Source organism: Melanotaenia boesemani, chromosome 13, assembly GCF_017639745.1.
Source record: "Melanotaenia boesemani isolate fMelBoe1 chromosome 13, fMelBoe1.pri, whole genome shotgun sequence".
Classification (NCBI taxonomy): domain Eukaryota; kingdom Metazoa; phylum Chordata; class Actinopteri; order Atheriniformes; family Melanotaeniidae; genus Melanotaenia; species Melanotaenia boesemani.
Window position 1 is genome coordinate 24,166,032 of NC_055694.1, and position 14,765 is coordinate 24,180,796.

Here is a 14,765-nt window from a genome sequence, read left to right on the forward strand (position 1 = left end):
ACACAAAACCTTCTGCTTTAATTTAACATTTATTTCCCCAAATCAGGAAATAACTGCTTAGAGACAAAATTCAGTGAGAAAGTAAATTAACAGTAGTACAAGTTGATGAAGATGTACTTTTTCATTGATAAAACAGGGCTCTGAGTAATAAATAAAACCATGAAAGGGATCAACGTCAAAGAATGATGGTTGGTCTTGAGTAAAAATCAAAATAGAGCAAACGTGAAGTTTTGTGGTAAAATATTGGGCTGCATGTTTTTAGAACTTCACTACATTTGTTTTAAATAAGATTTCTCAATTTAACCAATATAGCTTTATTTCTATAGTTTTGCATTTCATAAATAAATTATTTCTCTCTGTATCAAAAAGAGAATTCAAATATAAAGAACAATGGCTCATTGTGTTGTATGCTGAGAATACACACAGTGCACACACAAAACACAATGAAATTACATTGGAGACAAGCTAAGTACACGGCAGCAAGTCAGGAATTATTTCAGCTTCACAAGTATACATAGCCTCGCTTCGTCACTTGTGGGTTGATTGAAATACGCAATTTAAAACGGCAACATTAAATTAATATGAGTTAGATAATAAACACATATGTACACAGTGTGCTATTAAAATATACAAGAGTCTTTTGAAAAAGATTAAAATGTATTTAAAAAAAAAAAAAGCTATTGTATAAAAGATGGCAGTGATCCATTCATCTGTCGTCTGCAGTTCATATAAATGCCAAATCTTTCTTCGGACATTTTGATCCCTTGGCAGTAGCATTATATAAAATAGTGGGATCTTTTCTATATTTGATCCAGACATATTAATGGCATCCATCTGAAGTAATCAGCCACCTCGATACATCCCTGAATGGGGAAATTTACCTTACCGACTGCAGCAACATGGGGCTTAAGGTAACTTCTTTTACACATCTTGAACACGAAGGCAAGCGGCGCTGCTCTGTGTGTCAAACACTAGTGGTTTGATAACGAACTGCAGTTTAGGATTCAGTGCTGCAACCTCCACAGACCCCAGTGTGAATACAAATCCAACTGGCAGCAGGACTCTGACCACCTGCCGCTTTCATGGGAGGGAGCTGCCCCCTACAGGTAGTTAGAGGTCACAAAGCAGTGGCTGTGGCTCACTCGGCTTTGATGGATCATGGCCCGGTCGTACGCCACCTGCACAGACTTGCGGATGCTGGACTTGCGGCCCTCCATGACGCGCAGCTTGTCAGCTGTGTCGTCTACACCCAAAGGAGTCAACTTGTCACGAGGAAGCCACTGCCTACAACGCCGGTGACAGAGATAAATATTATTAGAGCATGAATGTTGATGGATGTAGACTTGTCTGATTTAGCCAAACAAATCTGAAATGTTGATGTAAACTAAAAAAAAAACAAAACAAAAAAAACCCAAAAAAAAAACACAAAATAAAAAAAGACTGCAATACGAACTAAAGCATGGATTTCTACCAAATTTTTTTTAAATAAAATGATATCTTATCACATCTTAGTTACACCTTTAATCCTAATGTTTGCTTCAATACGACACTGTTAGAAGATCAATAAAAATGGAATTATCATGTCGGTCTGAACAAAAGTGCTTTTGTCCAACCAAAATCCCATTAACAGATTTTTCAAAGTCTGACCAACACATCCTGATAATCCAGTCTGAAGTTGGATTTCTCTTGCATGTATATGCAGAGAAAACAAACAAACAAACAAACAAATAAATAAATAAATAAAAATCCTGAACCTGGAGGTTTCCAGAATGGATACCACTGTAATCGATCTAAAATTTCATCACAATATCACACAGAACACATTTTAACTTATTCCTCAACAACATCCGACTATTTCTATATTTAAAAAAAGTTTTGTTCTAAGCAAAAATTTACAATTTTAAAATTTGCAAGAGATCATTTTAAAAAATAACCATTTTAACCACTGGCCTGTTCTTTGGCAAACTCAGATTTATAGTTATGGTACAGCAATATAAAAAAATGATGATACTCCATGTCACTACAATGTGGTCCTCATACATGTAATACTTCTAATATTCAAAAATAAAGTTTTCCAAGTTGCCATTGACAAAATGAATATATTACTATACCCTTTGCTGGAGTGCTCATGTTAATTATCTGTACTGCAGACCCCCTCGAAGGCTCCATTTCTTATACAGACTGTTTTTGATCCAACCTGAGATCATGCTCATTTTCTATAATGCTGTTCTTGGTAGCATCATCAGATACAGTATGGCTGCAGGGTTTGGCACATTTACCGTTCAGTCTAAATCTAGACCCACAAATATAGTGAAATCAGCAACAAAAGTAAATGGGTCAAATAATCAGTAACCAGAAGCTGTTCTGTACTGGGATGCCTCAGTACTGTCAAGCCAGCTACGGATGCAAGCTGACGTCAGATAGAGGAACATCCATCACTGATCAATGCATCCGATCTGACGACTATCATGTCTGACAATGAAGTTCAACTATCACTCATTTACAGAACTACAGATCTACACCATGACTGTAGCATGCAGTAATGCACTTCTATATGTTGTTCTACATCAACACTGACATTTATAATTGGCTGTATGTTTTTCCAAATTTAATATCTGATGACTGCTTAAGTTACAATAATCAGCTAATTATTTGCTAAAATCTAGGCTTTAAAAAAGATTTTAAAATCTCAAATTCAATCTTTTCCTGGTCAGTGCTCCCTCATCAAAACTTTTCTAGACCCGCCCCTGCACATAAATCCTTTCTATCACCTGTCAACCACCTGGTTAGAGAACGGTCCTGCTCTGATTTGTATTTCAGAACTGTTCATAATTTCCCTTCACCACATTCATGGCTCCTAAAAGGTAAACCTGTCTATCCAACACCTGCACAGCACCAATGATTTAGAGAAGACATCCCTTGTTTAATCTTGACACTCACTAGATTTCTGAACCTGATCCACCAGGGCCCGGTTGTTCAAAAGATTTAATCTAGATAAAGGTTATCATATTTGCTGCCATACAAGTTATGTGGATTGGACTAAGTCTTGTAAATGGGTAGTTAAAAAAAAAAGATTTTGTAATTTGATTAGATTACATAATCTAATCTTGAATATTTTCTGGATCAAACCATCAGTTTGTGTTGTTCAAAACTTTGATCCCAGGAGAAGGGGGTATTCAGTGTGGATTTCATGAGCAAATAGTAATAAAAACTAACTTAAAACTGGTCAGATAATATATTGAATCGTGTATTGTTTATATACACATTGAGTTTTAATTTGCAATTGGCTTTTTCAGCCATTAAAAAGATAAATTAGATGGAGGAAGAAGGCGGATCCTCACTAGAAGGGCCAGTTGTCCAACCAAACATGATGATGATGCCTACAAGTTGCTTCTTACACGAGAAACTTAAAGAACAGAAGTGCAGATTCATCTAATAGACGAACAAATCATTCTTGTTAAACTACAGCAAACCAAAGCCAGGCTTTCTATGGAAGTTTGAGGTGACTGTAGCCCCTGGCAAAGGAGTCACATGTAAAGACTGCACAGCCGTTTTATGAACGGTGTCCCACTCATGCCGTGACAAAACTTTTTTTTAATAGTTTTCTGAAGCATAATGTGCAGAAACAGTTATCCGGTCCTTTTAATTTTCTGCACCAGATCTCATAAGGCTTGCCATAAATGCCACTAATAGACTAATTTGGAGCAGACATTGCAGTTTTGTCACTTGCCAAACTGGTTGCAGAAAAGCACATAAGTGTAGCTAACTGGCAACAACGGAGGCAAAGTGTTTGGAGTAACAGTAACGGTTAAATGATGGCTACGGTCGTTAACAATTTATTTATTTTACTTGCATGCATGCATCCTGCATTTTTTCCTCCCATCACCAATTGCCACAGACTGGCCGAAATTATGACATGGTGATGGATTCCCATCACCCCTGTATATGTTAACTGGGACTCAATCTGGTCTGGGCACTATGGTTGTCACGATACTAAAATTTCAAACACGATACCAATAGTAAGAATGGTGCTCGATATTCAATACTATTTTCAATACTAAAGAGTGGGAAAAACACAAAGTCAAAGTCAAAACACTACAAAAATAACACAATCCCAACAACACAACAAAAATATAATAAATGTAAGAAAATACATTTACATAAAAACAAAAAAGCATAAATTTAAGCTCTAGAAGTTCTGTGTACGAACTATTAAACTTCAAATATTGCGTGCACAGTCTTGGAAAAAATACAAAACTAAAAATATGACATAAGTCCACTGGAAACAACAAGAACCCCGGCACCAACAAGTTAAAAGGATGCATATCGTCACCTATCTTAGAGTAAAACTTCAGTCAGTAAAAAGATTTTCTTCCTTATCTTGCATACTGGGATAAGGACAGTAATCTAATTAAGTGGCTTTGTGAAGTTATAACTGCAGCTTGACTTAACCATGCAAAGAAATATAATCAGTCTTGCTTTTTGTTGTAATAATTTTCATACCCTTCACTCCATTATAAAAACCATTTCTCTCTACAGGGGCAGGTTTTAGATGCTTTTTGTGGCAGTCATCAAGCACCCCCTTGCATGGGAGCACAGAAAGAGCTTCAAGAATAAAAACCTTATAACCTCATAACAAAGAAAGTAAATAATTGCTGACATTATATCCATTATCTTTGATTAGGCTGTGTTCTACTTTCTTTTAGTGCAGCTTTGTGGAATTCCTTCAGACAAAAGATCTGCAACAAGTCTTTATAGCCAACCTTGAGCACATCATAGCACCTGATTATATCTGAAACTCACCAGGTTCGCTTGTTGTCAAAGAAAAGCACCAGGTAGAGTCTTTCATTGGTCTCTTCCTGCCTCTGCTCCCCCAGATGAAGGACATCTTTGGGTGGGACAGGAATAGGCACTCCGTTGTGCAACACTCCGTCTTCAGGCATCTCTGGGTCGATGATCTGGAACAAATAAAACAGTCAAATAGGGAATCTGGAGCTACACATCTTCTAACAGCTCATATAAAATGGTAATATTAGGTAAAGCTGGTTATTACCAGAGCAGGGTAGGAGGGATATCCCCGACACTTGGCCCACACCAGGTTTAGAGGTTCCAGCTCTGTGTCATCATCTGAAGTTTGGCTACAGTTGCCTACAAGACAAAAAAGACACTCAAATCATTTTGTAAATATTAGGAAAATGAACAGTACAAAAGTTTAATATGATGTCAGGTGAATTAGGTCAAATTTCAGTAAAAAGAAAGAAAAGTACCAGTGTAATCTGAATCCCCATTGACTATCTCCAGAAGAGGAACTTTGGAAAGAGATGGTTTTCCGAGGCTTCGTTTGGGAGGCGAGCTACTGTAGGACAGTACATTACAATGTTAAAGCACTCGATCATTAGGAAATCCAGAGAAGCAACACCAACAAACATGTCTTACATTTCTTTCTGGAGGACTGGGCATGAACTGGACTCTGAGTCTGACCCGCCGTCTTTATGCCTGTCACAGCCATTTGTCAGTCCTAAACGAAGGACAAAGAAATAAAAAAACAGTCGTTATTGAATAATGAGAACAGGAAGGAAAAACAAAAAGAGGTTATCTAAGCATTAGTTATCACTAACCTTATTATAGTTGCAATGAAACAACACGACTGCATTATAGAGCTTTCTTTGGATTAGTAAACAAATAGCACAGTTTTTCTGAAGCCAAGAAAAGCATTCAAAGAATTTGTGATTGCTACTTAAAATTAAATTCAGGCCAGATCAGTGTTAGCTTGCTAAACAGAACAAACATGCCATGTTCAGACATGTTCATTCACTAAAGCATGGGTTGTTGAGTCAAACTATTGCTACCTTATTTCAGATAGAATTCAGCAAGTAATCACATGAGTTTTTTGGCTAATAATTTACAAAATCTCTCTTTAAACAGAAAACCTTTAACCTTTGTTAGAAAATGTGTTTAACACCAGTAACTTATTAAAGTTCCTCACCACTTTCCAGTGTATGATTCAGTTTACTGTCCAGCTCAGCATCTAAGCACATATCCCGATTAGGTGTCCATGGATCGTTAAGTGTGGGGGGTCCTGGGCTTTTCTGGGGGGTCTTGGATGGAGTGGACAAAGGTGTGGAGGATGGAGTGCTCGATGTAGAATTGGGTGCTGTAGAGTTACTCGTATTCTCATCCTGCAGACCCTTCCCATTCAACAAAGTGTTATCCCTCTCTCTGAAAAGCTTAGCTCCATTTTTTGCTTTCTTAAACAATACAGAGGTCCGTCGTCCAACTCCCCCGGTGGTGGGCCGTGGGGGGGCACTGAGCCGTGGCAGGCCATTAGCCATCACCTGTCCTTCGCTGTGCAAAGTGGGAGGCGGTGTTGCTAACCGCTCCTGTGCTTTAGTGCAATTAATGTTCTCTGTTGCGCTGTTTTGGAGGTCACTGTCCATTTTAAGGCGCTTGCAGGGCCAGCTGGGGGACTGGGGCTCCCTTGTGATTGGTCGCAGCGTGGGAGGTTCCAGAGGTGCATCCCCCAGTCGTGGAGGAGGAGCTGGCCCTGTAGGTTCCAGTGTCGGGGGAGAAGTGGATTTAAGGTCTTCTGAAAGATTAAGCAGACAAATACAACTTAGTCTCACTCAGCACTTAACCTAACTGAACGTCTATTTTGTATGTAGTGTGATGTGGTGGTGTAGTATTCACACTGGAAAATGGTGTCACTTCATGATTTACATTTCATTGTTACACTTTAATCACAGCCCAAAAAGAGTTGAGGTGTTCAGTTAAATATGGAGGACCTTATCAAGACAAGTGGATAAATAACGTTGCTCTCACAACTGTACACCAGCAACATGGTAGCATGGCAGTTTCTCATGACTAAAACCACAGGTGTTTTACCGTCGACCTCTATGGTAGCATAGACTGTCCAACTGGACTAGTCTGTAGTCAGAAGTGGGATGATATGGCATGATTGTACGTGGCCAATGGAGAGTGGTGAGTCCATGAGAGTGATGTACAGAGGAGGTGCAGACACAGAGTGCACTGGGAGAGAGGAGTTGTGAGGCAGCCATGGCTAACGAGACTCTGTGGGCCCCTACTTACTAGACTGGAGACAGTGGGGTGGTTGGGGTTGGTGCGTGGGGGGGACCCTGGCTCAATTACCTGAGGACAATGTTCCGTTAGCTCATGTTCACAACTGGTCTCATTGAAAAAAAAAAGTGGTTTTAACAGGTTCATGCATTGACAATTTCAGACTGTTGACACACTGGTGCTTTCAACCACCAACCTTTGTCTGACGAAGAAAGAGCATCATCTGCCTTAGTTTCTTTGCTGTTGTCTTCCTCGTCATCTTCATCCTCGTCATCTTCTTTAAGATGTCCATTGTGGATACTGTTGCGGGGGTGATGACCCTGCCTGTATCGGATGTAGTTAATCTCGCGACGAAGCAGGCGGATGCGCCGAGTTCGGGCGCCACTGCACCGCATGGATGTCACAAAGTCCAGCTTTTCTAGCAGCTCCTTGAGTTGTTCTTCCACCGTCATATGGAGTCGGTTGTCTGGATCCAGCACACTGTCAACTGAACATGGCAAGAATTTAATCCTAAATGGTTAAGCTGACGTGGACGGTTGACAGTCATGAATGATCACAGGTTCCTGTCATCAGCTTCAACGTCAATATCTATATATAACAGGTAAAATATGTAAAGTAGATGCTGCTGTACAAGTGGACCATAACTTCTACAAACTGGGTATCATTTTACCACAGATAAATATAATGTCTACAGATGTAGTTTATATAGTTTACAGTAATTAAGTTTAAAAAAAACATCTTCAGCAGGCAGATTCTGAACTGGTGACAAATAAATTGACACTAGAGTCAGAGAAATAAGGACACTGAGAGGAAAGGAAAAAGAAAACACACTGAGAAATGAAAGCGTTCACTGAAGTCTGACGTACCATCCTCCCAGGTGCAGCTGTAAAAGTCTCTTTTCTGGGGTGACTCTGGGAGGTGCATGCCAGTTTCCAGGTCGAGGCCGGTGTTGGTGGCTTGTCGTTGGGCATGGCGCAGTATGGCTCCCCCTAAGTCTCGAAGACGCAGTGCTGCCCTGTGGAAGACTGTGTCTTTGGCATTGTAGAGGAGGCAGTTTGATACCATGAGATTAAAGTCAGCCTCCAGCTCAGCCACTGAGCGATAGGTATGATTTTCAAGCTTAGAGCGCATAGCTGAGAAGTCCATTGGCTGGTTAATAAACTCCAGGTAGTCTGGAACCTGAAGAAAAAAAACATAAGATTTATCCATGTGTAAAACCTACTGTATAATCAAACAAAAAGACCACTTTATATAAAGAGTACAGTATAATAATCCTGTGTGCCAGTCATTGACCAACAGTAGGTATGACCAGGTAGAAAGAAATAGCTGGGAGCAAAGCTTATGTATTTTAACAGCTGTCATAGTATCTTACAGAGACGTGATTTGGGAACCACTATTTTGGACAACCTGATTTTAAAAGTCCCATTAATATTTATAACCTGCATTGATATCCAAATCACAGTTGTGCAGATACAAAACTACAATAGCTGAAATGTCTGAGGAGCACTGGTTTTTGGATATCTGTCTTTCATTCTCCAAAATTAGAAAATATGATACATTCATCTCCATCCTACAGTAATGAATTAATTTCTGCTCACCAGTCTGAGTTTCATGTATGTTGTAGGCTGTTGAAAACAACTGGTCATATCATAATTAGTCTGGAGGTCATTTCTAGTTCTAGCAATTGTAATATGAAACTATGAAGCCTTTACTTCAAATGCTTTTCACTGAAAGCAAACATTCAGTGATGTAGGGGATTATCTTGGAACAAATAGTTGAACTTGTAAACAGCTAAAAGTATTTTTCAGAGCAGGAGGAGGCACAGATTTCAAGGAATTGAATGATTGAATTCTACACAGAAATTCTTCTATTATTAATTTATCTCCAAACATATTTGGAGGAATGTGGGCAGCTTTGGAGCTTTGCAAGTAAATCCTAGAAGGCTTTCCACTACACTCATGCCCCATTATATCATCAATTTATTAACTAATATTCAATACCAACAATATCTCATGGGAACAAAATGTAATACTAACAGCGTTTCAGTGCACATTATAAAACAAACATATAATGTCATTAAACTACTGCAAACTAATTCTGCAACGTGGATGTTTGGAGGCATCAGGGAGAAGACTTTGATTTCTGTTCATACTGTTTTCCTAACTCATAAATGCTAATGATGCACTTTTAAATGGTAATGGTAAATGGTCTGTATTTATATAGTGCTTTACTGTACCTGGGATGAAACCCAAAACGCTTTACATTATACATCACATTCACCCATTCACGCACACATTCACACACTGATGGCGGAAGCCGCCATGCAAGGCGCTCAACCACGACCCATCAGGAGCAATTTGGGGTTCGGTGTCTTGCTCAGGGACACCTCGACATGCACTCGACAGGCCAAGGATCGAACCAGCAGCCCTCTGGCTATAAGACGGCCACAAACTGTCACTTAATTATCCATAATAATAATAATAAAAAAATACTACAACATTACAATTTCTCTGTGGGGATAAATAAAGTATTTTCATTTAATGTCATAGTTTGTAACTCTGACAGCAATGTAGCATAAGTTCAGCTAGCATGGCTAATGCCGTGGCTAACCTATTGAAACCTCCAAAAACAGAGAACTTTGGTCACCTTTTTTCCTTTTCCTTTCTATTTTTTTCTCCTCTCTCTTTTTTTCTTAAAAAAAAACAACAAAAACAAACAAACAAAAAAAACACAACAACAACTACCAACAACAACAACAACAAAAAAAAACAAAAGACAAAAAAAAAAACTTTGGTCCCCCACTGCTTTTTTTGGCCTTTGAAATGTGTATTTTCACGTACACTGTACGTACATCATTACATCACTTGGTGTCACATTATTGAAAACATATTTAAAGAAAAAACTGGAAACACACAATTCCAGAACCAGAGGGGCCTCCCACTTCCCTGACAGAATAAAACCTGTGTGTAAGTGTCTCTATTATTTGTATTTTATTAATTACAAACAGAACTAATATCTGACCTCTTTTAAGTCAACTGGCTGAGCGAAAATCTGGGCTGTGTCCTTCTCCTGAAGTTGGTCCAGAGTGGAGCGCAGCAGCACAAGCATCGGAGTCAACTGCATCTCTAGAGATGCCTGGTGAACTTTGACCTAAAAAAATAAAAATAAAAAAAATAAATAAAATCCGTCTGATGTCAAGGAGATGAATTAAGGTAATGTGTGCCAATATGAGGAAATGTGCCATAACTTCCCACATGAGAACTTAAAATTACAGAGAAGCATTGGCATCTCCACGTATATGCTGGACATTTTTCTACTTTTGTTTAAAAATAGTACGATCCAGACATTCAAACTTGTTTTTTTAAAAGTTAAATGTTGAATCAGCAAGATTTAATATGAAGCATTCCAGCGTGTAAATATGATCTCTCCATAAACTGTGTGTTACCTGCTCTCTTTTGAACTTTTCTCTCTTGCGAATGAGCTCCACCAGCAGTCTGGCTTTTTCAAGATCATGCCGGAGCTTCTGCCAATACCTCAGTGCTTCTCTTGCCGCAGAAATCTTCTCATCCACTTCAGGCTACAAAGGACAACTCAGTTTAAAGCTTGCAGAAACACTGTCTTAGAAATGTATAAATTGACAAAACAACTGGTCTCTGAAAGCACAATTTTGTTTGTAATCATTACAACAGAAATTGTTTAAACACTTTGTCCTGACCTGTTCTGTATTTTTTTGGGACTGGACATTAGAATGCAAATGCCGAACCAGCGGCACACCGTTTCTCGACTGACGCTTTAGTAACCAGTAACTATGCAGCCTCTGCATGAACTGGTTTTTCCTTTGGAGGAGGACTCCTTTGCAGATAATATTCAGCCTGTAAAACACAAGAAGAAGTGTTTATTTTACAAAATCTTAACTAAATAGATGATTTTTAAAGGGGATGTTTTCACCATCTCAGGCTAAACAACACAATGATTTTATTAAAAAGAAAATTCCATGATACTGGTTAAATGTTGGCAAATAAAACCAAAAAAACTATTCAAATATTTTTTACAGAACAAAACTTTTGATTCAAAATAAAAGATCACTTTACCTGCTTGTGGGTATGCGAGGCACTATCACCTGAGGGGAACCAGTTTGCTGTGCTGAGTCTGTATTCTTTTTCCCTTTCTTTTTATCCATCTTAGTATCATTTTCAGACTTTTTGCCCTTTTTTGGTGTAGTTGGACCCTCTGTGTAAGCACTCCGCCCTCTACTAGCCCTCCCTCTGCTGCCCACCACTCGTCCTTCACTCTCGTAGTCTGAAGTCTCTTGTCCTGGCGGAGAATGAGCTTCACAGAACGCTGTCTTCTTAACTGAGAAGGTTGTACCATTTACATTTGTTTCCCGAACAGGATCAATCTTCATAAACAAACCAGCACGTTGAGCACATGTGACATGAAAAGCGGTGTAACAGTTGGCCTTGTGGCACTGAATAGATGCACCACGGCCCTTCTGCTTGCACAGGTAGCAAGTCAGTTTCCAGCGTGCTGGGGGAATGTTATTGACCCCTTCCACTGGTTCCAGAAACACAGTGTTTGCAAAGCAAACTTCAGGGATCCATATAGCACAGACCACATGTGCCCAGCGGCCATCACTTGTTTGTTTGAAAGCTCCACCACGATTTGGACACAGAACACAGTCAACGGGTTTCTGAGGGGACTGGAGGCAGCAGCGGCATAGCCATTGGCCTTCAGGGACGTAGGGCACTCCATAACACTCCTGGTGCACAGCTAGGTTGCAGGAATCACAGAAGAGTATAACATTGCTGTTGAGGCATTCGTCATCCAGGCACACGCAGCAGAAGGCATCATCGTCAATAGTGCTTTGTGAAGGTGCCCGACTGCGGGCTTCTCGGTATGCCTCCTCTTCCAACCTGTCTACCAACAGCTCAAAAGTGTCTGATGAGACAGCTGAGAAACTCTCCGATGTCCGGTCAGCATTTACCATTTCCAGCCAGGCAGTGTCCTCCTCGTCCATGTCATATTCTGCCTCAGTTTCATGCTCCTCAGCTGAACGTTCAATGTAGCGGTAATATGCTGCAGGCAGAGGAGGTGCTTCAACTGGTAAGAAAGTTTCCAGAACACGAAATTTAGGTTCAGGGAGAGAAATGTGATGACAGTGTGAGTTGTTAAGTTTTTCTGGTGATTGGGGATGAGAATTAGCCCGATGGTTCTTGGAAGGCTGCGGTGACCTGACAGAGGAGCATTTAGAGTCTTTCCTGCGGCCTCTTGGTGTGATGGGTTTACGGGGTGTTTGGGTGCTGCTGATCCTAGAGGATGACTGTTCACTATTCTCTTTGTTGCTGTTACACTCGCTGATATCTTGAGCCATCATTTCATCTTCTGTAATGACCTCCAAAGGCTCCAGAATGGAAATGCGGTGAAGCCTACCATCCAGTTCCACCTCAACCACCTTCTGAGCCTGGGCATAGGTAAGCGTTTCTCTGGTTGGAGATGCTTTAAGGCTGTAAGGGGATGGAGATCGTTGACGGGCACCTCCACGCCCGCCAACCGTCCCATTGGACTTTTTGACATCTACTTCACCTCCTCCGGCCCCTTGGCCTTTTCGACGTGGCTTCCTCATAGGCCACTAGTCACACCTTTCCTCCTGTTAGTTAAAAAATATGTAAGATCAGTAATCATCATCATAATTCCTCTCTCTATGCTGTTAATACAGAACACTTTCCATTTCTGTTATGTATTTTGTTATTGCTTGGCTTTAAAATAAATGTAGGGCAGCTGTAACTTTTTCTTATCTATTTAAAACAGCTAGCAAGCCAAATGTGAAATTGTGCCTCAGCAACACCCATACTTTAGGCAACAGAACTGAATCTTTTGACACGCTGAATCGATCAATAACTCTTCTGCTGAAGATTACTGCAACGTTTTTAGTAATTATCAGTACCACCTGTAACCATTTTTTTCACACATTAAACTTTAAAAAACTTCAGTGAGCCAAACCAACTAAATGAATCAAACACTACAGTGACAGCTTGCTGACTGTCAAGCAAGGGGTAGTAGATACTATCAAAACACAACCAGCCTGTAAAACTAAATGATTAGATGTTTTTTTTCCTCGATTTTATATCACAAATGGTTTGCGGCCTGTGTGTGTTTGCTATAGGTTATATCCAATCAGCTTTCAGGAAGGTTTTGACTGAGTAATCGGAGAGCCAATCAGCTTGTAAATACCCGAGTCTCAGCACATCTCTGTCCTTATTTTAGGAGTAAAATGTCAGCCATATTTACAGTTTAAAAGAAAAACTGTGAAACGCTCTAATGTGGTTTACATATTGACAGTAGTTCAATGGAAAAGATCAAATGCTTTTCATGTCAAATCAGGATAAGAATGTCATGGTAATGTGACAGTTCTCTGACATAAAGTACCGTGAGAAGTAAAAATAACTAGCTAGCTTGCTAACTTTACAAGATGAGCAGTACTAACATTAGCTGTTTTTTTTTTACACTGACAAAATAATTAAGATAGTAAACCGCTCCCAGGTAAAAAAAGAAATTAAAATTCATGACGGCTTCACACTGTAGAACGGGCAATAGGGTACGAATTTTAGACTATCTTACCTATTATGGCAACTGACTGACACTGTACTCGACAGCCGGCGATTTGAAGCTGCTAATACTGTAATGGTTGCCTAGCCGGACGTCTCACTTGCAACACTTTCGGGGCTAATAGCAACCGTTAGCCTACTACAGTTTGTGATTTACCCGTACACTTTGGTATCTTAAAATGCTTCCTTTTCTTCGCAAGACGACATTTGGGAAGCCTGTATGCAATCTTCAAGACGAACTGAAAACAAGAATTATATATCTGCACAAATAACCAAAGAGATAGCTTATGCTGTGAGGTTAAAATATTAGCCTCTTTCGGCTAGTTGGCTAGCTGTTTGGAATCTTGAAAAGATGCTAAACCAATGCCAGCCATTGCAAAGGCATGATTTCCGGTTTGTGACTTCAAAATATTGTCATTTTAACTTTTATGTTTGAAAATGACAATTTCTACAGTTAAAATTTCAAAGTATATCTGACATGAGATCAAATGCCTCAAGTCTTCTAGAATTTATATAAAATAAAAATAAGGCTTGACATATTGTGACTATGAACTGCTGACAAAGGGACACACAAGCTCAAATAGTTGTCATGGATCTATTGTCAACTGTAACTATATGTTAGGATGTATATATATATATATATATATATATATATATATATATATATATATGTATATATATATACTATACAAGTTACTAATTATATTTTATAAATTTTTATAGCCATAGTGTACAGTATTGTGCTTTATTTACTACATTCGCCCTATTACTTTAACATTTTTGTCTACATTTTAATTTGAAAAATGTTTAAAGTCATACTTTAACTGCAAAACTATTTCAATAGCGACTGAAAGATTACTTTTATTTTGACGGCGGGATGGATCACTTCCGCTTAATGTCAGCCTGTAGGTTACCTTGATAACAACAGATTCGTAAAAGTTCAGCCTGCCTAGAGCCTCCCTCCTTGACGTAAGAGCACGGTTTTCGCGCGCAAGTCACTTAACACCCAACAGGGTCAAGCCAGATAAGTCAGTGAGTGAACCTTAAAACAACTTTATTCTCCTATCTGTAGTTTTTAAATGCAAA

The 14,765-nt window shown here is 39.3% G+C and overlaps 1 protein-coding gene across 1 annotated transcript; it reads right to left on the reverse strand.

Annotated features, from left to right (window-relative positions):
• Positions 1 to 13: 13 nt before the first annotated feature.
• Positions 14 to 14,039, reverse strand: brpf3b (bromodomain and PHD finger containing, 3b). Its single transcript, XM_042003548.1, has 13 exons — positions 13,693 to 14,039; positions 11,166 to 12,721; positions 10,790 to 10,946; positions 10,520 to 10,651; positions 10,096 to 10,224; positions 7,941 to 8,253; positions 7,271 to 7,561; positions 5,987 to 6,586; positions 5,437 to 5,518; positions 5,268 to 5,356; positions 5,054 to 5,148; positions 4,804 to 4,958; positions 14 to 1,284 (listed from the first exon to the last, which is right to left on the reverse strand). Exons 2-13 carry the CDS (start codon positions 12,695 to 12,697, stop codon positions 1,101 to 1,103), a joined length of 3,759 nt encoding a protein of 1,252 aa, XP_041859482.1. The 5' UTR covers positions 12,698 to 12,721; positions 13,693 to 14,039; the 3' UTR covers positions 14 to 1,100.
• Positions 14,040 to 14,765: the final 726 nt, after the last annotated feature.

What these genes read in the sequence shown, in the direction of transcription:
- brpf3b (XM_042003548.1), bottom strand. Translation starts at nt 12,697, where the DNA reads ATGAGGAAGCCACGTCGAAAAGGCCAAGGGGCCGGAGGAGGTGAAGTA. An exon ending in CCAGTCCTCCAGAAAGAAAT is followed by an intron (nt 5,357 to 5,436) that starts GTAAGACATGTT and finishes ACTGTCCTACAG; the next exon opens with TAGCTCGCCTCCCAAACGAA. An exon ending in TTTGACAACAAGCGAACCTG is followed by an intron (nt 1,285 to 4,803) that starts GTGAGTTTCAGA and finishes CCGGCGTTGTAG; the next exon opens with GCAGTGGCTTCCTCGTGACA.